General features: G+C 42.7%; 2 protein-coding genes and 1 non-coding gene across 5 annotated transcripts in view; 1 reads left to right on the plus strand and 2 right to left on the minus strand.

The window, feature by feature from the left end:
- The first annotated feature begins 2,389 nt into the window (after window positions 1–2,389).
- LOC122237560 lies at window positions 2,390–2,545 on the plus strand. The gene has a single exon (XR_006216150.1). It is a non-coding gene; the product is annotated as a U12 minor spliceosomal RNA (small nuclear RNA).
- A 1,508-nt stretch (window positions 2,546–4,053) lies between these two features.
- GPR75 (G protein-coupled receptor 75) lies at window positions 4,054–11,848 on the minus strand. The gene is made up of 2 exons (XM_042981377.1): window positions 11,752–11,848; window positions 4,054–7,388 (listed from the first exon to the last, which is right to left on the minus strand). The coding sequence occupies exon 2, from the start codon at window positions 7,288–7,290 to the stop codon at window positions 5,668–5,670; it is 1,623 nt and encodes a 540-aa protein (XP_042837311.1). The 5' UTR covers window positions 7,291–7,388; window positions 11,752–11,848; the 3' UTR covers window positions 4,054–5,667.
- Window positions 11,849–18,899: 7,051 nt separating this feature from the next.
- Window positions 18,900–20,911, minus strand: part of PSME4 (proteasome activator subunit 4) — a 98,978-nt gene continuing 96,966 nt past the window's right edge. For all 3 annotated transcript variants that reach the window (XM_042981389.1, XM_042981386.1, XM_042981390.1), the window contains one exon: window positions 18,900–20,433. The gene's annotated coding sequence lies outside the window, so the exon portion shown is untranslated. The remainder of the gene's footprint in view (window positions 20,434–20,911) is intronic.

The following is a 20,911-nucleotide window of genomic DNA, read 5'->3' on the forward strand; positions in this document are numbered from 1 at the left end:
GAAAGGCCATTGGGGAGGGTGGTTCCAGGCTGGAACGTTTCTAGGGAAATTAATGCCCTGACATGAGAACAAAATTGAGGCATGTGAGAAAGATCCAGAAAGCCTGTTGTAGCCCAAGCACATTAGGCAGGGTATAAGTCAAAGGAAATGGTGACAGAGAGAAAACCAAGAGCCAGATCATCAGGGCCATATAGGTCATGGCAAGGACTTCTACGTGGGACGGAAAGGCACTGGAAGGTTTTAATCAGGAGAGTGGCAAACATAGCTTATCTTAGAAGTGTCCTGGTCACAAATAAAGGGGAGACTGTAGAAGAGAGAGCCTCGAAGCTGGGAAATGGTCCTGAGGCTGGTGAGAAATGATGGAGACATGGGCTAGAGGAGATGGGAATGAAGAGGTAAGAAGTAGTTGGAATCAGAGTTTATTTTCAAGATAGTTCAGGATTTGTCAATGGATTGGATGTGATGTAAGAGAGAGTCAAGGACAACAAATAGAGCTGTGCGATTGGGGAAATGCCATGCCATTTACTGAGATAATAAAACAGCAGGAGACACAAGTTTGGTGAGGAGGAGGTGTGAACTGAGAGTTCAGTTTTGCACATGTTAAAATTTGAGATGCCTATTAGACATCCAAGTGGAGATGTTGAATAGGCAATTGGATAGACCAGCATGCAGCTCAGGGAGAGGTTAGGACTAGAGATATAAAATTGAGTGTCATTAGCATTTAAATGATATTGAAAGCCAGAAGATGGGAAATCATCATAATTATGCCAGCACCTGCTTCTCAGTTTACAGATCCATCTTTAGAGGCAGGGAAGGAAATATGGGGCTATTTCCCTATCTTTCTGCTCCTCCTTTCCCTTCTCCATCTTCTCAAAGATTACCCCATCTGGCTTCAGTGGCCATCATTTTCGTTCCTACAGGTGACTTGGGATATCCTGCATCTCATCATATTTGGGCCAGTACGGCTGGAACGAGCCCACCAAAGCTCATCCTGCAGATACCTGCCTCAGTAGAGTCCTCTCTACACCACGTTCTGGTGGGGCTTGCTGTTTTGGGTTGTAAGCTCAGTCCAGGCCTGGCCTCTCTAAAGCCTGGATATCTGATGGGAGGTGAGCCTTTTCCGGGCAGCCTGCCTGCCGCTCTTACAATTCCATAGGCCTGGAATCTTCACTAACTCTTGGCCTTCCTTCAACTCCAGTAGGAGGGCAGTGGAGCAAGTGTCTCTGTAGGGACCATTGGCTTCTTTCATTAATGGAAAAGAAAAACAACTGCTTTTAGTGGATATGAGAGAAAACGCATGTCTCCCTGGGAGTCATGTATGCTACCCCTGAACTGTGAATGAAGAGGGTGGCCTTGAAAGGGGAGACTCTGTAACCTGGCCTGGCCAGATTACAGACTATTACTTAAGAATGAGCTATAATAACAAGTCAGATCTGGAGAGGAACCCAAGACTGCCAGCACCCAAGAAGTGTTACTTGTTGCCTCAAGTAATGATCTTCGAAATGAGGTGTGACTAACTTGAAAATGAAAAATATAGAGGGGCACCTGGGTGGCTCATTTGGTGAAGTGTCCAACTCTGGATTTCAGCTCAGGTCGTGATTTCACTGTTTGTGAGTTCGAGCCCTGCATCACGCTCCGTGCTGTCAGCACGGATTCTCTTGCATGGGATTCTCTCTCTCTCTCCCTCTCTCTGCTCCTCCCCTGCTCATGCTCACTCTTTCTTTCTCTAAATAAACAAATAAAACTTAAAAAAAAAAGAAAGAAAGAAAATGAAACTGGGAACAGGTTTACAGATGCTCATTTTTAGGACCCCAAAACTGAACTGTTTAAGAAGGGTTCTGGGCCTTAACTCTGCAAGACTTCATGCTGCTATTTCTTTGTCAGTGCCCTTCCGTTTCTGCTGCCTCCCCACTTCAGGAAAGAATTATCACCTGGGATCTTGTGAGGGCTTTGCTCCTGGATGTAGAGTTGCTAACCAAGAAACTACTCACAATATTAGTTTCAAAGAAGGGTCCTTCAATTGTTTATCAAGGGACCATAACTGTGTTTTCCTTTAGCTTATACACACCATATATACCACCAATTCTAAGAAATGCACTTTTGCTTTTGGCTTTCAGCTGGAAGGAGGCAAAGGTGCAGCTGTCTTAGGTCATCCTGAATCTGGGTTCACCTAACACCAGCCACCTTCACCATGCCACCTAAGTTCGACCCCAACAAGACCAAGTCATATACCTTGTGGGGAAGTTGTTGCCACGTCTGCCCTGGCCCAGAAGACAGGCTCCCTGGGTCTGTCTCCAAAAATGGTTGGTGCTGACATCATCAAGGGAACGAGTGATTGGAAGGGTCTGAAGATTACAGTGAAACTGACCATTCAGAACAGACAGGCCCTATGCCTTAAACTTATGAGTAAAAAAAAATAACGATTCGGGGTGATGCCTGAATCTTCACTGCTAATGTGAGACGAGACAAATTTTTGAGTGGGTAAAAGTCACCCCTAAAGTGACCCACCTACTTCAAGGGATGCCTGGGAATCATGATCTTCCCATAAAAAAACAAACAAAAAAAACAACAACAACAACAACAACACCATACAGGCCCAAATTGAAGTGGTACCTTCTGCTTCTGCCCTGATTATCAAAGCCCTCAAGAAATTGCTAAGAGATAGAAAGAGGCAGAAAAACATTAAGTACAGGGGAAATACCACTTTTGATGAGACTGTCAACATTGCCTGACAGATGCAGCACTGACCATGAGCCAGAGAACTATCTGGAACCATTAAAGAGATCCTGAGGACTCAGGATGCCTGGCTAGCTCAGTCAGGGGAGCATGCGACTATTGATCTTGACTCTTGATCATGTAGGGGTTCCAGCCCAAGGTTGGGCATAGAGCTGACTTAAAAAAAACAAAAACAAAAACCCACAAGTATTTCATCTCTTAAGGAAGAGAATGCTGAGGGTTAACACATTGTTATCCATTGTGCAATAATCATCACTACTTTTCTCTGATAGTTTTCAAATGATTGGACAGGAAAGTCATAGTACTACAATCTGATGTTCAGAAATGTTAGGATTTTCAATACTTTTATTTTCCAAACATTATTTTTTTAAAAGAACATTAAAAGCATCAGAAATACAAATCTGGCCTAAAGGTTAACATCAGAACAGTTATAAAATGTTTGAAATACATCACATACTTTGCATCACAGTAAAGCATCAAGAGAACTAATTAATATACCCTGCTAATAATTAGTCACATTCAACTGAGTTCTCATTATTTTTAGTTCTCAGGTTAGCCCTTATAGAGAAGTTATATATATATCTATTTTTATAAATAGATATATATGTAACTTGTGAAGAGATAAGTTTTATCTATCTCTGTATCTCCACATAGATACAGAGATACATGTGGAGAAGGCTAAGAATCTAGCCCAACATGTATTTCATGCAAGTTAAATCAATAATTTCTTGATGAGCATACAGAGAAAGAACACCTCATATGCACATGCTTATTTTTCTTTATATTATTATAACTTTTACTTCCCAAAGATGGGTCATCTCAAACTCAAAGGTCACACAAGAAAACCTGACATTTTAAATTTTACAAGTAGAAATTACTTTTAAAAAATCTTTTATTGAATCACACTGGAAATGCCTAGCCAAAAAAGAGATACATACCTTAAAAAGTCTTAATCAAGAAGTGTCTTCTTGATTAATGTTATTAATTATAAAGCTGTTTGGCTTATTGGAATAAATACCCAGTTCTAAATTAAGACAAAAGTCTCATTCCTAATTTTCCACAATTCTTCAAATGACCTTGGGAAAGGATATTGGATTTCTTAGTGCTTTTTAAAAAGGGTAATATATTACCTGGTTAGTATATTACTTAATCTTGTGGGAATATTAATAAATGAAAACAGTGTTGTATTAAACATATAAAAGCATAACTGAAATAGGTTATAGTGATTTTCAAAAATAGCATTCAATTACAAACAAGAAAAAATGTGACAGAGTAGAGATTTTCTCTTCTGTTATAAAATCTAATAACAAAAATAAAGGAAGAAAGGGAGAGAAGGAAGGGAAGGACAAAGTTCTAAAAGGCGAATTTAAAAACAAAGTAAAACCCATATCTCATACTCAGATCTCAGAAATAGAATGGCTGGTGGGTGCTGGAAGGCGAGAGGTGTTGGACAAGGCTGCACAGAGTTCCAGATGAGCATCTGTTCTGTGTCCCAACCCCCCTTCCCCAAGGAATCTTGTATTTGGGAAAGGCCTGGAGAGGGAGCTATAAACTGGATACCTTTCAAAACAACAAAGTTCCTTCCAATCTGCAATAACAGTTCTTGACTATAACAATTTTCCTCTAAAGATAGGTTTTGGATCTTGATGCTCGTCTGGAGTTTGGCAGCTATAGTTCCAAAACTGCAGCGAGTTCAAATGCTAACTCTATAATGAAAATGTTTTTACATAAAAATATGAATTTACAGTTGTTATGCTAGGAATCACAGGGTATGTAATAAAATTAGCATAAGGTATAGAAATACTTCATCTAGTTTTCCTTTACTGCCCATGTCCAAGATTAATGGGAGAGAAATAACGCGATTAGTTTGAAAACAGATTGTCTTAAGAATTTTTCTACCATAGTGATACATAAACAAGGACAAAAAAAAAAAAAAAGATTTCCAAACCTGGGATACTCTGTTAGGTTGTTAACAAACCATCCTTACAGAGAAGGAACGAGTCAAACGAAATACTCCCATTGTCATTCTTACAGCTTCTTAAGCAATGATAAAGATCTTCTAACACACAATGGCAGTTCAGATTGCTTCCCACATCACCACACCCTGATTGAGATGACCACCGTTAGTGTCCATGCACCCAGAAATCACATTCCTCCACTACAGGTCGGTCCTCTTCACCAAGGGCTCTCGGGTAAGATCATGCCAAAATAGAATAAGGCGTTTTCAGCAAGCAAAAACAGATTTCTTTTTAAAAAGCTTTAAAGCTAATCAACTCACACAAAATAATAATGTCTATAATAAGAAATGGTAATAATCATAATACTGTATTCTTGGCTGACTGTCTTATGAAAGGAAAGTACTTAATGCCTGTGTGTCTTGGGTAAAGGTAATTATAGATAATATATTTCTGATTTTCTGCTTTGACAATGTATTATTTATTCAAATAAGCCTGCTACCAGAAAAGTGTATTGCTCCCCATTTCAACACATTACAGAATCAAAATTTACAGTACAATAAAAAATTCGCCTCAGTGAAGATCATACCTTCATATTGTTTAAAAAAAATCCAACTCAGGTATACTTTGAAGGCCCCGAACACTGACTCAAATGATCGTAATCAGTCCATTCTCCTTCAATACATTAGCGTGATCATTCCTGGCATCTATTTAAACGTTTAGTACAAAAGATTGGAGCGCAGGTCAGGGTAAAAAATTTAAATAATAAATTTTTACATCAAATCTTAAAAGGTCAAGAAACCACAAAGCAAATCAATAGATGCTGATACTTCAGACAGAAGAAAATCAGAACTGCCAACTGTTCCGCTGGATCTTGAAGTTTTCATCTACCACGGGTCTCACAGAAATGGGGGAAAAAATCAAATAGTATCAGAAACAAAAACAGTTTCTGCAAGAGTCTCCAGCCTCCACGAGCCTAAACAGAGGGCACTGGAATCTGCTTGGCCGACGTGCTGTCATATTCTTGCATTAAGTCATTAGTGGTGTGATAGTGCATGGCAATATATGAACTAGCAAATCCAAAAGAGTTTACTGGCTGCAAGTTATGCGGACTGCTCTCCTCCTGGGAGGGGCTGCTGTTGTAAATGCTGTAGTAGGGTTCAATCCGAGTGTTGATGGGGGTGGAGCTGCTCTGACCGTAGTGCTGGTGTCCAGCAGAGATCTTGGGACTGACCACACTTTCCTTCGAATGACTTGGGCCACAAGCCTGGTCCACAAATTTCTTCTGGGGCTTTGGAGACAACATGTAGGCAGAGTTTGTTTCATGATGGGAGGATTTGTTTCTGTTGATTTCCAGGTTCCCCTTTCCCATGGCTCGAAGTCGAGTCTTCTGTTTGCAGCAGAAAAAACCCAGGCCCACATACTGGAGGCACCAGAGCACTTTCCTCCTCAGCCCTGAGCTGTTCCGAGAATATATAAAAGGGTTTAATCCTGATTTGAAAAATATAAGGGTAAATCCAAAGAGTTCAAACTGGTAAAGGATGAAGCTCCCATTGCTGGAAAGGACCACCTGCACTAAGGAAATCCCCAGTGGAAGACAGCACACCAGGACGGAGAGCACTATAATCACACAGGTGACCACCGCTTTGGAATCCTTAGCCGTGGAGAGATTGACAGCAGAGACCAGCTGGAGCCGGCTGGCCCCCGGAGTTGGCATCTGGTTAAGACTCTTGGTGTATCCATGGGTCTGAACGTGCTGCAGTTTGTTGTAATTCTGGTTCCTGTAGAGAGCCGGCACGGTGCACTGGATGGGATCTCCACCCCCCTTTCCAGGGGCCCCCATGAAAGGCTGTGGTCTGGAAGCATCTACTGTGATCACAGGGGGGCACTTTCTGACTTGGGCATTTTTCCGCAGCGTCTGAGCGATCATGATATAAGAGACAGATACCACAGCGACACAACAGGTGAAGTCGATCACATACAGAGACAAAATGGCTCTCCCTTCTCCAGCCATCAGACTGGACATGGGAAGGCAGAGGTGGGACTTGCTGGTTTTCAGGGTGCCCAAGGTGGCAAGAGTGAAACTGGTGGCCCAGAGAAGCAGAGTGAGGAGCAGGGTGCAGGGAAAGGAGGCTGTGCGATTGGGCTGCTTCCCCAACACCATGCGGAGCCGGTGCAGGGCAATCACTGCCACGGTCTTGAGGGACATGATTATGAAGCCTGAACTGGTGAGATGGAAGGTGAAGCAGAAAGCATCTGGGATACTACTGGCTGAGCTGAAGAACAACACAAAGGTGAACATGGGGGCTGTCACTCCACAGATGAAGAGGTCACAGAAGGACAGGTTCAGGATCATGAAATCAAAGTTGGTTCTGAATTTCCTGAAAGCTGGGTCAAAGAAGGACAAGAAGACAATGAAGTTGCCATAAGAGCCCAGGCAGAAGATGACTGCGAGTAGAAAAGTGCAGGTTACCAAGGTGGCGGTGTGGATGAGGTCCTGGAGGCCCTCCTGTAGTGTGGTGCTGTTTCCTCCATGGGAGTGACGCACGTGGAGCAAGGTGGTGTTGGGAGCGTCCTGAAGGTGGTCCGTGGAGTTCATCTTCAGAGAGAAGGGACTCTCCCTTCTGTGGGAAGGGAGTCAGGGCCTCAACTCACAGGCGAGTGGTATGGGGCAAAAGAGGCCCAGAGCAGAAAACCCTGCACACAAAAATGCACACCCAGAAACAGAAAAAAATTAATGGAGTAGAGCGATCGCATGATTTTTTACAAGAGTACTAAAATTTGTTTTAGCTCTGACTGATGCATACAAAAAAACATTTCTCTGCTCAAAGTCCAACACAGAAAAGACAAAAACACCTCAAAATATATTCCTTGGGCTAATGTCAGGTTTCATGGCACAGTGGTTTTTGAAATAGTTTAAGCATCACCTGGGGACTTAAAAAAAAAAAAAAAAAAGCAGATTCCTGGGCCCCACCCCTTGAGTTTCTGATTGAAGGGTATGCAAATGTTACTTTTAAAAACACTCTGGTGCCAGACACTGGAGACCCAAGGACGTAACCTCTCCACCAAAGAGATCACTATGTACTTACAGCCTAATGTGGTCAATTAGATGACAGCAGGTGCTGTGGAAGTCAGAGAAGGGGAAGCTAATCCCAACCTGGGGTGGAGGCTGAGAGCAGCTGTAGGGAGTGATGGTGAGGAGTTTGCTGGGGGTCAGGAGCAGGGCAGGGATGGAGGGGCAGACAGGGTGAGATTATGGGAGTAGGTCTCACAGCATGTGTTTAGATTACAAGTCAGATGGCATTGCTGAAGTATATTGTGGCCCCTTATAGAACTCCCACAAATCACTAACAAGTACTATTTCTTTCCCTAGGAACACGCTTTATTTTCCATTGTTTATAATTTTTTCTCCCTGCTGGTAATTTCTTGGCCATCTCCCTCCCTTTCACTGGAAAAAAACTTTGTGTAGGACTACATTTGAGAGGGGAAAATGAAAGCATTGTATTTGAGATTTAAAAGGTACAAAGCACCCTTTTGTAAACTCTAACCTTCTATACAAAGGTGAATTGTTATTCCAACAGCAATATCGTCATGATCAAACAGGAGGCACATGCCCATTCATGCCTTCATTTACTCAGTTTACATTTATCATGTGCAGACTGTATGCCAGCTTTATGCTAGGTGCTGTGGGTAGAAAGATGAGCAAGACCCAGCTTCTGCTTTATAAGAAAACTTCTTTTTCTTCTTGCTTTTTATTTTCGACTTTGTTTTGCAATGAGATTTAAAGTACACTCACAGAAATCTTCCGTTGTTCCAAATCTCAAAGCCCTGTGTGGCCTGGTGCCCACTCTGCTATGAAAGACGCTTCCAGCGGGACAGCTGAAGTTGTTCCTTGGAGACTGGCGCAATGCTCTTGACAACTCAAAGGTATTTGCTTTAATCCAGCATTTAGGGATAAGCAATGGCACTGGGGTCGTCCTGGCGTTATGTTCCAAATATTTAACCATGAGCTCCAACTGGGTTCCAGAGGCCTCTAGCTGTGCCTGGGATTAACCCTTTGGTTCATGGATCATGGGGCACAGAGGAAGAGGGGACTGGTCCATGAAGGATTACTTGGGGCTCCAAGCAGCAGCTATGAACCTCCTGATACAGAAATGTCTCAGCATTCAGTAGTAGGTATGGCTGTGCCAGTGAGTATGAGACAAATTTCAGTCCTGAGGAGATCCATCTACCTAACAAATGTCCTTCACGAAGGAAGAAGATGGCCTCTTTTTTCTTCTCAATGGTCAAATAGTACAGACCATGACAATATGATGAATTTCTTCACTGGCAAGGGAAACCAGCTTTCTTATACTTTCCTTATAAAACTTCCATGAGACAAAAATATAAATCCCAACCACTTGTTTCTTGATGATTAGAATTAAAACATAATAATGGATGGCTTTATTGTTTTCACTTACAGACCGGGTGCCTGTTTCTGAATCCTTTTTGACAGCTATGAGGTAAGAAAAAGACAACCTTTTGCTACTTGTTTTTGCATTGTTAATTGGACGACTGGAGTTAGCTGATGAAAAGAGAAGTAGAAAACTCAACTTGAGGAGGCAGAAAGGCAGAGAGATGCCCAGAAGGGTTTCCTCTTTGGAGGTAGGGGAGCAAACAGGAGTGAAGAGGGAAGCAGGAATTTGGAATGAAAGCATTTGGAACTCATGTCCAGAGAAATACCGAGTGAGTGGTTAAAAACGAAGAAGAGGGGTGATGGAAATTATGAAGATCACAGGCTAGGAGACATCTGGAAAGGGAACTGTCAAAGGGAAAATGGGATGATGAAGCACCAATATTGGTCAAGGATAAGAGGCAGGAGGAAAAAAAAAAAAAGATTTGGAGTAGTTGAGGACCAACGTCCACTTTCTGCACAGTTATAATTTTTTCAATCAATTTAACATTTTTCAGTAGGTTTTTCTTTCAAAGATTTTTTTTTAACGTTTATTCATTTTTGAGAGAGACAGAGTGTGAGGGGGGAGGGGTAGAGAGAGGGAGACACAGAATCCTAAGTAGGCTTCAGGCTCTGAGCTGTCAGCACAGGGCCCGATGCGGGGCTCGAACCCACGAACTGTGAGATCATGACCTGAGCTGAAGTCAGATGCTTACCTAACTGAGCCACCCAGGCGCCCCATCAGTAGGTTTTTTTAAAAAAAGAAAATTCTAGGTCAGGGATATAATTGTCAGTGTCATTATTAGTATGTTAACTTTATCAAGTGCTTATGATATGTCAGGCACTGTTTTCAAGGCTCCATGATATTAATTTCTCGAATCTTCACAGCAACCCTGAGACAGTATAACATATCCCTGTTTTACAGATAAGGAAACTTGAGTTGGAGACAGTGCTCCCACCTTAAAGTGGTAGGGCATGGATTTGAACCTAAGCTGACATTTGTCACCACCACACTCAACTCAATGTTCAACTCAACATAACAAGAAAGAAATCAAGGGAGGTTGGCTGCCTAGAAGATAATCATAGCAGCTATCACTTCTTGGGTCATTATCATACACATCAGCAGCTCTACATAAGCTATCACACTTTATTTCACTCTCAGTATAGACCTATGAAGTAGGTATCACAATCCCTTCTGGACTCAAAGTTCCTGGAGCCCAAAATAGGGACACACACACACACACACACAACTTCTGTGTAACTCTTTGGCAAGGTTGATAATTACACTTCTGGTATAAAGTAATTATAAATCATTCCCAGATAGTTAGGGGGGAAAAAAAAGAAGGGAATGTGAGGCTGGGAAGAAAAGGAAAAACATAACAGAAATAAAGGTTTTTGCAGAGAAACCTTAGGAGCAATAAAGGAAACAAAGGAAAAGCAAGCCCACTTCTGTGACTTTTAAGAAAGAGGAGGCTGGAATCACAATTTGGAATGAAGTTATTATGGTAGCACTATAAAACTCAGTGATTTGAGGAGGGGGGTAAATGAAATTTGTTACTCCTAAATATTAAAAATTACCAATGTTCTTTTCAGTGCAAGCATACCAGCTACTTTATTTCTGGGACCATAAGTAAATGATGAAAGTCAGAAAATCAGAAAAATTTTAAGTTAGAGCACCGGTCTTACGCAGGCATTTTAGCCACAGTTGGACAGAATGAATTCACATCCGTGTGCATCTTGTTACAACTAAGGAGGGGGGATCCGAAGCAAGGACTGGTTAAACGAAAATTTTTTTACCATAGCAATGATTTCTCATTAAGCTGTGTAAGAGCCTCTGATAATCTACTGTGCTAACTTAATACTTTAGTACGTATGAAAGCATTTTGTATGAGCTTTTACAAGTTAGCACCTGGCCTGGATTCTTCCAATTCATTTTTTTTTCTCATATAAATTTGTCATAATGCCTTAAATTCTTCGAGGACAGCATCTTCACGGTCTCTCACAGAGAGCAAAGTTCTGTACTATTATTAGACCCACTGTATTTGTACAGATCAGGAAAACCTCAGGGAAGTTAGATGACTTGCCCAAGGTCACTAGATTCAAGGCAGATTTATCTGATTTCGGAGGACCCGCTCTTTCTCCCCAGGTGAACTACCTCTTGAAGCCCTGAGCAGCTGACAGGCTGGGGCAGGGTCAGCGGATGAGGGAGACGGGGAGGCTATGGAGAGCCCCCAGTCTGGGGGTGCGCTGGGAGGCTGCCGGGAAGGGAGGTGGGCCCCAGCTAGGGACTGGAGATGGGCAGGCGCTCCCTGGGGTGGGGAAGGTTGTGGTGAGGAGGGCCTAGTTCAGGCCAGCAAGCTTGTAAGAGAATGGGCAGAGGGCTGGTGGGGTGCGGAGGGCTCCGGCCAGGAATGGGCGGTGGGGAAAGGGCTCCGCAACCCGGCGGAGCCCGGGAGCAGGCTAGGCAGGGGCGAGATAGCTTCCCCGCAGGCCGCGCCAGGAGGGCAGGTGCGCGGCGGCCGGGCCTGGACCAGCGCAGCCTCGCGCCGCCCTAACCCGCCGTCTTCCCGGGGCCCGGCCCTCCCGGCCCCCGCGCGTCGTCCTCCTCCGGGGCCCGCGGCCTCTCACCTGCCCGGTGGCCGCAGCGCCGCCCCCCTCCTCCTCCATCTCGCAGCCCGGACCCCAGCTCCGCCCGCCGCCCGGGACCAGGCTGGGCTACAGGCATCATCGCCATCGCCGCCGCCGCCGCCTCCGCGCATCCCGGGAGCCGCCGAGCCGGGGGCGCGGGAGGCGCAGTCACGGAGACGCCGAGGGCGCCGCCCCCTCCGCCGGACACTCGGGCAGCGGCCCCCGTCTGCCCCCCGCGCCCTCGCTGCCTCGCGGGCCCCCTCGTGCCCGGGGGCCGCCCCGCCCTCCGCCCCCCACGCTGCGCCGCTGCCCGCGCAGGGAGCCGCGCTCCAAGGCGGGCGAGGGCTGGCGCGCGGAGGAAGCGGGGGCCCGTGGGCTGGGCTGGGCCGGGGCAGGGAACGTTGGGGGCCCCGATGGCCTGAGCCGGTGCAGAGCGTGGGCCGGGAGGCTGGCGGCGCTCTCCTCGCGGCCCGGTGCTTCCGAGACGGCCTCCTGGCTCTGGTCGGCGCTGCAGCGAACACTCTGCCTCCTGCATTCAACTGGCGTCGTCGTCCAGTTCGGTACTTTGAGACGGAGTTTGCAAATGAAGTCGTTATAACAATTTAAAATCAAACCAGCTTTCACTTAATGGCAAAGAGCCACGCAGTTTTTCCCCGTTCTCTCAGCTACCTCAGAGTATTAAGGAATTTACTAGGGAACTCAGCAAGGGGAGTAACCACTGGGAAACCAAACGCAAGTGAAGAGACCACCCCTGCAAATGAAATAACTACGCCAAGAAATCGTGGACCTTATTTAATGCAGTGGTGCTACGTGTGCAGCTAATTTTAATAAGCAACACAGAAACCGATTGTCCCCGTATTCTCTACACCCCCCCCCCTTTCTTAAGTCCATAACATGTCCAAAATAATGAACTCATAAAATGGGTTTAACTTTAGTCTGAGCCATAAGCAGCATTCCGAAGTATGTTTGCCATTCTGGGTACAAAGTAAAGCCAGATAAACCCTTACTCCTTGTGTCCCAACCTGGGTCATTAGAAACTTACTACTTTTCTCACCCCAGGGGGTACTATGTAGAAACAGAGAACACTACTTGAATGCCCTTTCCTTCATCCTGGTGCCAGAAACCCAGAAAACTTGGTTCAAGGTAAACTTAGAATACTGCTACTGAAGTCTCTATTTTGGCTAGCAGTTTATCTTTTTAAACAGAAACCGTTTGGTACTAACAAGTACTAAAGAATTTGATTTAGGTGAACATCTTCCCCAGTATCCTGAAATTTCATCAAGAGAAAAACAACAGAACTGGATAATTTATGAAGTAGACATTCAGTCCAAGAGTTGACTATGCTATTAAGAATTGTTCAGAAATAACTTCACAGAAATTTCCAATTAATTCCCACATAATACTCTACTCCACTCCCCAACCACTTGTAATGCAGTTCTATGTTGTCAGCTATGATGAACTTTGGCCAGAGAAATAAGCAATCAAAAAAAGACCCGTTAGTATTTCGAGTGAGAATTCTAACCAAAGTTATAGTCCTCTCCATATGAATTAGCTACTGAATAAATAACTGCCAGCTGATTTCCAGGCATCTGGCCATAGAAAAGGAGATTATAATAGGTTTGGGCTGGAATGCGGCCATCAATTACACCTTTGCGAGAAATTACACTGAAAAAAAAAATTCCCAAGTTGTAAAGGATTCTAAAGAGGAAATCAGGAACTAATTAGTACCATCAGCAAGGCTAAAGCTACTAGACTTATGGCTATAAAATGTACCAGCCAACAGTGCCAAATGAACAGAAGCTCAGTAGTAAAAAACCGAAAATCTGCAAATGCACTAACAGGACTATGTTAAAGTATGAATGGGCTATCCATTTGCAGGGAAACCATCATTCTAGTACCATTATTGGCAATACAAACTGATACATGTGCAGGTGAAGGAAAATATATCACAGCAATTACAATGTCTAGATTTTTGACATCAAAATGTACTCCTTACAATGTATCCTGAGGAAATACTTGAAAAAAGTTTTAAGCATGAAGTTATGAAAATATTCATTGCAATATAATTTGTAGTAAAGAAAACTGAAAACGTTGATGTTCAACAATGGGGAAAAATATTCAAAGCAATTATAGTAACAAGACAATGGTCTTTGTGCACAAAACTATGAAGACTATGTAGAAAAAGTTGATTTTTCAGTAAAACCAAATTCCTCAGTAATCCTCTCTGGCCACACTACTAATCACAGTTTTGCAATCTAAAGGGCTTGGCTAAGTAAACATTAAAAACACACACACACACACACACACACACACACACACACAAAATCCCCCCAAAAAACTTTAAGAAAACACATAGGGGGGACCTGGGTGGAGGTGAGGTTGATCTCACAGTTGGTGAGTTTGAGCCCCCACATCAATCTCTGCTGACAGCTCAGAGCCTGGAGCCTTTTTTGGATTCTGTGTCTCCTCTCTCAGCCCTGCTCGTGCTCTCTCTCAAAAATATACATACATACATACATACATACATACATACATACATAAATAAAGGGCTTGACAATACCAAGTAGCAGAGTATTTGAAAACTGCTTTCTCATCCTATTATTTTTTTCACCGAAACTTTCATTCCTTCACATTAAGAGACTAGGTGGGTAAATTTTCTTAAATTTTGAAACACAATTTACAAAGTCTTTGTTTTTATTGAGAGACAGCGAGCGCGTGCACACAAGCGGACGCAAAGAGGGAGAGTATCTCCACTCTGAGCGCAATATGGCGCTGGATCCCATGACCCCGGGATCATGACCGGACCTGAAAATTAAGAGTCGGAGGCTCAACCGACTGAGCCACCCAGGCGCCCCGAAGACTTTTTCAAAGGATCCATAAACAACTAGATTATTAGCCATTAAAACCTCACTTTTCACCACTCAACCCCTTCCCCACCTAGAAACCTACCTTCATTCTCTTCCACTCCGAAACTGCAGTGACTTCTCAACTTTGGTCTGCTTTTGCCTCCCTTGACACCGTTCCTGCTCTGTGCACCATACATTTAGGAACTACCTTAGACAACAGTTTCAGATCATGATCTCCTGGTTTGTGGGCTCCAGCCCCAAATTGGGCTCTGTGCTAACCCACCCGGAGCCTGGAACCTGCTTGGGATTCTGTGTCTCCCTTTCTCTCTGCCCCTCCCCCACTTGTGCTGTCTCTCAAAAACCAACAATGCCCCCCCCCGCCCCCCAAAAAAACAGTAGCCACCTGCCCTTTTGTCTCCCCCATCCCTTTCATTCTTGAGGCCACTGGTAGAAAATGTAAGGAATTAGATAATTCACAGTATAACCAGACTGGGGTATCAAGGTAATAAGCAACACCTATACCTTTTATCATGACATGGGGCAAATGTTGGACACTCAGATTAAAAAATCCTGTTTTGGGGGTGCCTGGGTGGCTCAGTCGGTTGAGCGTCCGACTTTGGCTCGGGTCATGATCTCACGGCTGGTGGCTTCGAGCCCCACCACCGGCTCTGCGCTGACAGCTCGGGGCCTGGAGGCTGCTTCGGATTCTGTGTCTCCCTCTGTCCCTGCTCCTCCCCTGCTCACACTCTGTCTCTCTCTCAAAAATAAATGAAGATTAAAAAATTAAAAAAAAATCCTGTTTTTAGGTCTATGGCAGGCCATAAGAATCTTCACAAGAGGTTTTCAATTCTGATGCACAACTGAAACATTATGGCGATTTTATTTTTTTTTAATTATTTTTTTTAACGTTTATTTTTGAGACAGAGAGACAGAGCACGAATGGGGGAGGGTCAGAGAGAGGGAGACACAGAATCTGAAACAGGCTCCAGGCTCTGAGCTGTCAGCACAGAGCCCTACGCGGGGCTCGAACTCACGGACCGCGAGATCATGACCTGAGCTGAAGTCGGCCGCTTAACCGACTGAGCCACCCAGGTGCCCCCATTATGGTGATTTTAAAAGATAGTGACGCCTGTGTCCAACCAGAGAAATTCTGATTCAGGATGCCACAGTGGGTGCCCAGAACTTTTATTTTTTAAAGTTCCTACTTTATAGAAAGGGAAGGAAAACTTCCCGACTCATTCTATGAAGCCAGTATTACTTTGATTCCTAAACCAGACAGAGACCCAGTAAAAAAAGAGAACTACAGGCCAATATCCCTGATAAATATGGATGCAAAAATTCTCAAATAAGATACTAGCAAATCGAATTCAACAGCATATAAAAAGAATTATTCACCACGATCAAGTGGGATTCATTCCTGGGCTGCAGGGCTGGTTCAACATTCGCAAATCAATCAACGTGATACATCACATTAATAAAAGAAAAGATAAGAACCATATGATCCTGTCAATCGATGCAGAAAAGGCTTTTGACAAAATTCAGCACCCTTTCTTAATAAAAACGCTTCAGGAAGTTGGGATAGAAGGAACATACTTAAACATCATAAAAGCCATTTATGAAAAGCCCACAGCTAACATCATCCTCAATGGGGAAAAACTGAGAGCCTTTTCCCTGAGATCAGGAACACGACAGGGGTGTCCACTCTCACCACTGTTGTTTAGCATAGTGTTGGAAGTTCTAGCATCAGCAATCAGACAACAAAAGGAAATCAAAGGCATCAAAATTGGCAAAGATGAAGTCAAGCTTTCACTTTTTGCAGATGACATGATATTATACATGGAAAATCCGATAGACTCCACCAAAAGTCTGCTAGAACTGATACATGAATTCAGCAAAGTCTCAGGATACAAAACCAATGTACAGAAATCAGTTGCATTCTTATACACCAATAATGAAGCAACAGAAAGACATAAAGAAACTGATTCCATTCACAATTGCACCAAGAAGTATAAAATACCTAGGAATAAATCTAACCAAAGATGTAAAAGATCTGTATGCTCAACACTATAGAAAGCTTATGAAGGTAATTGAAGAAGATATAAAGAAATGGAAAGACATTCCCTGCTCATGGATTGGAAGAATAAATATTGTCAAAATGTCAATACTACCCAAAGCTATCTACACATTCAATGCAATCCCAATCAAAACTGCACCAGCATTCTTCTCGAAACTAGAACAAGCAATCCTAAAATTCGTATGGAACCACAAAAGGCCCCGAATAGCCAAAGTAATTTTGAAGAAGATCAAAGCAGGAGGCATCACAATCCCAGACTTTAGCCTCTACTACAAAGCTGTAATCATCAAGACAGCATGGTATTGGCACAAAAACAGACACATAGACCAATGGAATAGAATAGAAACCCCAGAGCTAGACCCACAAACGTATGGCCAACTAATCTTTGACAAAGCAGGAAAGAGCATCCAATGGAAAAAAGACAGTCTCTTTAACAAATGGTGCTGGGAGAACTGGACAGCAACATGCAGAAGGTTGAAACTAGACCACTTTCTCACACCATTCACAAAAATAAACTCAAAATGGATAAAGGACCTGAATGTGAGACAGGAAACCATCAAAACCCTAGAGGAGAAAGAAGGAAAAGACCTCTCTGACCTCAGCCGTAGCAATCTCTTACTCGACACATCTCCAAAGCAAGGGAATTAAAAGCAAAAATGAATTACTGGGACCTTATGAAGATAAAAAGCTTCTGCACAGCAAAGAAAACAACCAACAAAACTAAAAGGCAACCAACGGAATGGGAAAAGATATTTGCAAATGACATATCGGACAAAGGGCTAGTATCCAAAATCTATAAAGAGCTCACCAAACTCCACACCCGAAAAACAAATAACCCAGTGAAGAAATGGGCAGAAAACATGAATAGACACTTCTCTAAAGAAGACATCCAGATGGCCCACAGGCACATGAAAAGATGCTCAACGTCACTCCTCATCAGGGAAATACAAATCAAAACTACACTCAGATATCACCTCACGCCAGTCAGAGTGGCCAAAATGAACAAATCAGGAGACTATAGATGCTGGAGAGGATGTGGAGAAATGGGAACCCTCTTGCACTGTTGGTGGGAATGCAAACTGGTGCAGCCACCCTGGAAAACAGTGTGGAGGTTCCTCAAAAAATTAAAAATGGACCTACCCTATGACCCAGCAATAGCACTGCTAGGAATTTACCCAAGGGATACAGGAGTACTGATGCACAGGGGCACTTGTACCCCAATGTTTATAGTAGCACTCTCAACAATAGCCAAATTATGGAAAGAGCCTAAATGTCCATCAACTGATGAATGGATAAAGAAATTGTGGTTTATATACACAATGGAGTACTACGTGGCAATGAGAAAGAATGAAATATGGCCCTTTGTAGCAACGTGGATGGAACTGGAGAGTGTGATGCTAAGTGAAATAAGCCATACAGAGAAAGACAGATACTGTATGTTTCCACTCTTATGTGGATCCTGAGAAACTTAACAGAAACCCATGGGGGAGGGGAAGGGAAAAAAAAAAAAAAAAGAGGTTAGAGTGGAAGAGAGCCAAAGCATGAGAGACTCTTAAAAACTGAGAACAAACTGAGGGTTGATGGGGGGTGGGAGGGAGGGGAGGGTGGGTGATGGGTATTGAGGGGGGCACCTTTTGGGATGAGCACTGGGTGTTTTATGGAAACCAATTTGACAATAAATTTCATATATTGAAAAAAATAAAGTTCCTACTTTAGGAACCTTGCTAAGGCATAGTTTCATGCAGCTTGTTTAGAAAAATCTCAAGTGGTTAATATAACGTAAGGCCTCACCATTCAAAGTGTGAGGGCCAGGCATCAATATCATGAGCTAGCAGCATGAATTAAAATTCACATTTTAACAAAATCCCCATGTGATTCTTAGACACATTCTTAGACACATCTAGATCATCAATGATCTAGACCAGACCAGTGCTGTCCAACAGAACTTTCTGTGATAAAAACATTAATCTGTGCTACTCAGTAAGGTAAACTACTAGCCACAAGTGGCCATAGAGGCTGAAGAAATGAAATTTTATTTATATGTAAATAGCCATATGTAGCTATTAGCTACTGTACTAGACAGGTCTAGTACAGTAATTCATTTAGGTAATTCATTTTGGTTAGAGGGCATGAATTTATGGATACAGATCTATGGATGGAAAAGGAATCCATGAGAGTCACTGCCTAGAAAACTGTCTTCTCTTCTTAATGAAGACAAAAGCCAGATGTTAAAAACAATCCATTTATTGGGTTTTAAACTAGTTACACAATTGAAATCATCAGTTTGGCACTACTCTATACAGGGATTAGGCCTGTGTATGCTGACAATTCAATACTATACCGGGACCTCTGCTGTGCTTAGGTCTGTATCGAGTCATTCAGCAAGTAGATACTAAAAAATATACTGTAGTGTTCCTTTAAGGAAGACTGTACAGGGTGTGTTCCAAGATGACATTCACCAACTTGTGAATTACTTTAACCTAGAAGATACCTTGCATTCTATAAACTTGTCACAGGCAAACATGTGGTGTTTGCATTTAAGGATGCACACAAAAAAGTTACATAAAAATCCAGACATTCTAACGATAAGTGAACTCAAACAAAAACCCCATACCTCAGCTTTTGTAACATGAAAAGATAGAGAAAATAATTTAAAAACACAAAAAATAGCATTCAATTGGTACAAAAGCCAAAATTTACTATAATAAAGAGCTACATGTGAATCTTTACAAATTAATTACACACAGGTGCTGTGTAAAAGGTTGCATCTGTACAAAGTCTTGCCAATGCTATCTCTACAGTTTATACAGTCTTTTACATCTATATAACATTTATTAAACAAGTCAATTAAATATAAAGACTCAGTCTCTCAACGATTCTGCAGGCAAAAAAAAAAAAAGAGAAAAGAAAAAAAACAAAAAAGAAAGAAAATTACGAAATTTCCACATACACAGCAGTTTTCCATTAGGTGATGTATAACAGTTTTCAAAGAGGGTCCAATAGTATATGCAAAGAATACAGGTAAAAATCAATCAGTCAGGGTTTTTGTTGTTGTTGTTGTTGTTTATTTTCAAAATCACACATTGTATACACGCACAACAATCAATCAAAAATTTATTCACCAAACCCCCAGTTTTTCAGCAACTGCTCTATCAGCACCAAAAACTCCAGTCTGTGGGAAGAACGTGGACAAAGACTTCACTTCTGTGTCTTGGTGGAGTGATCCATCAGGTCCTTGGTTAGGTTCCAAACTTGGCTCTCTTTTACTTCCCTCTTCATGGCTCTCCAGACCCAAGGCTCTCAGGCTTTGATTTATGGCCCGCAGCCCTACTACCATCTACACCCAACAGCCATTTGGAAAAAATTCAAAATAATTTGAGATGAGTGAAATGACAGGACCTGTATTACAGACAGGTATTCTCCATTACAAGTAAATTGTTTCTTAATGATTTCCTAGACTCTGTTTGTTCTTGGATGCCATGATCATATTGGGTAATTATTTCTAGTCTGAGACACTGTGGCTTTGTCAGATGCCTCAAAGAAAAAGTGTTCAGTATTCTGGAGATACTTCCAGACAAGTTAGGTAATCAAATGGCAGCTGAGAGCCTGTGGAACGTAGACTAATGAGACTAAACACAGAAACCACCAAACCGATGAGAGCTCAGCAGAGGTGGGGTTTAAAAACCTGCAGAGAGCCACCACAGATGGTACCTGAGGATCTGGAATTTTTGATGAAAAGAGCTTGAAGTGAGGACTACTCATCTGTATCAGGGAGGAAAAAAATTTCAGTTAGAGAACAGAACATGCAAGAAGTGAGATTTTCTTTATTCTTCTTATCCCAGTGGAAAGGTTTCTAGGTTCTCATCTTTAATTCAGGATGAAAACAAAAAACAAGAAACAAAAAACTTAAGAATATAGATGAAATGTTCTCATAATTGTACAGTTACCTAAGGTCCTTGGGGCAACCCAGAGTGCCTAGGCCTCACGCAGGAGGCAAGTAAGAACACAATTTCTCTTAACTAACCATTCCCAGGCTACTGAGCCTTCTCATTTATAAAGGTCCAAAAGCAGTCACATCAATTCTCTGCTTAATACCCGAAGCAGAGAAACAAGGAAGAATTTTCTGGAAACTTACTTCCACTGGTGATAGCAAAAGTCATATATATATTTTAAATCTAAACAGTGACATCTTAGAATGTCAGAAAAAGGAAAAAACTTAGGAACACCTACTTCCCAATCA

The sequence above is a fragment of the Panthera tigris genome, chromosome A3, assembly GCF_018350195.1.
Source record: "Panthera tigris isolate Pti1 chromosome A3, P.tigris_Pti1_mat1.1, whole genome shotgun sequence".
NCBI lineage: Eukaryota > Metazoa > Chordata > Mammalia > Carnivora > Felidae > Panthera > Panthera tigris.

What these genes read in the sequence shown, in the direction of transcription:
- GPR75 (XM_042981377.1), bottom strand. Translation starts at nt 7,290, where the DNA reads ATGAACTCCACGGACCACCTTCAGGACGCTCCCAACACCACCTTGCTC.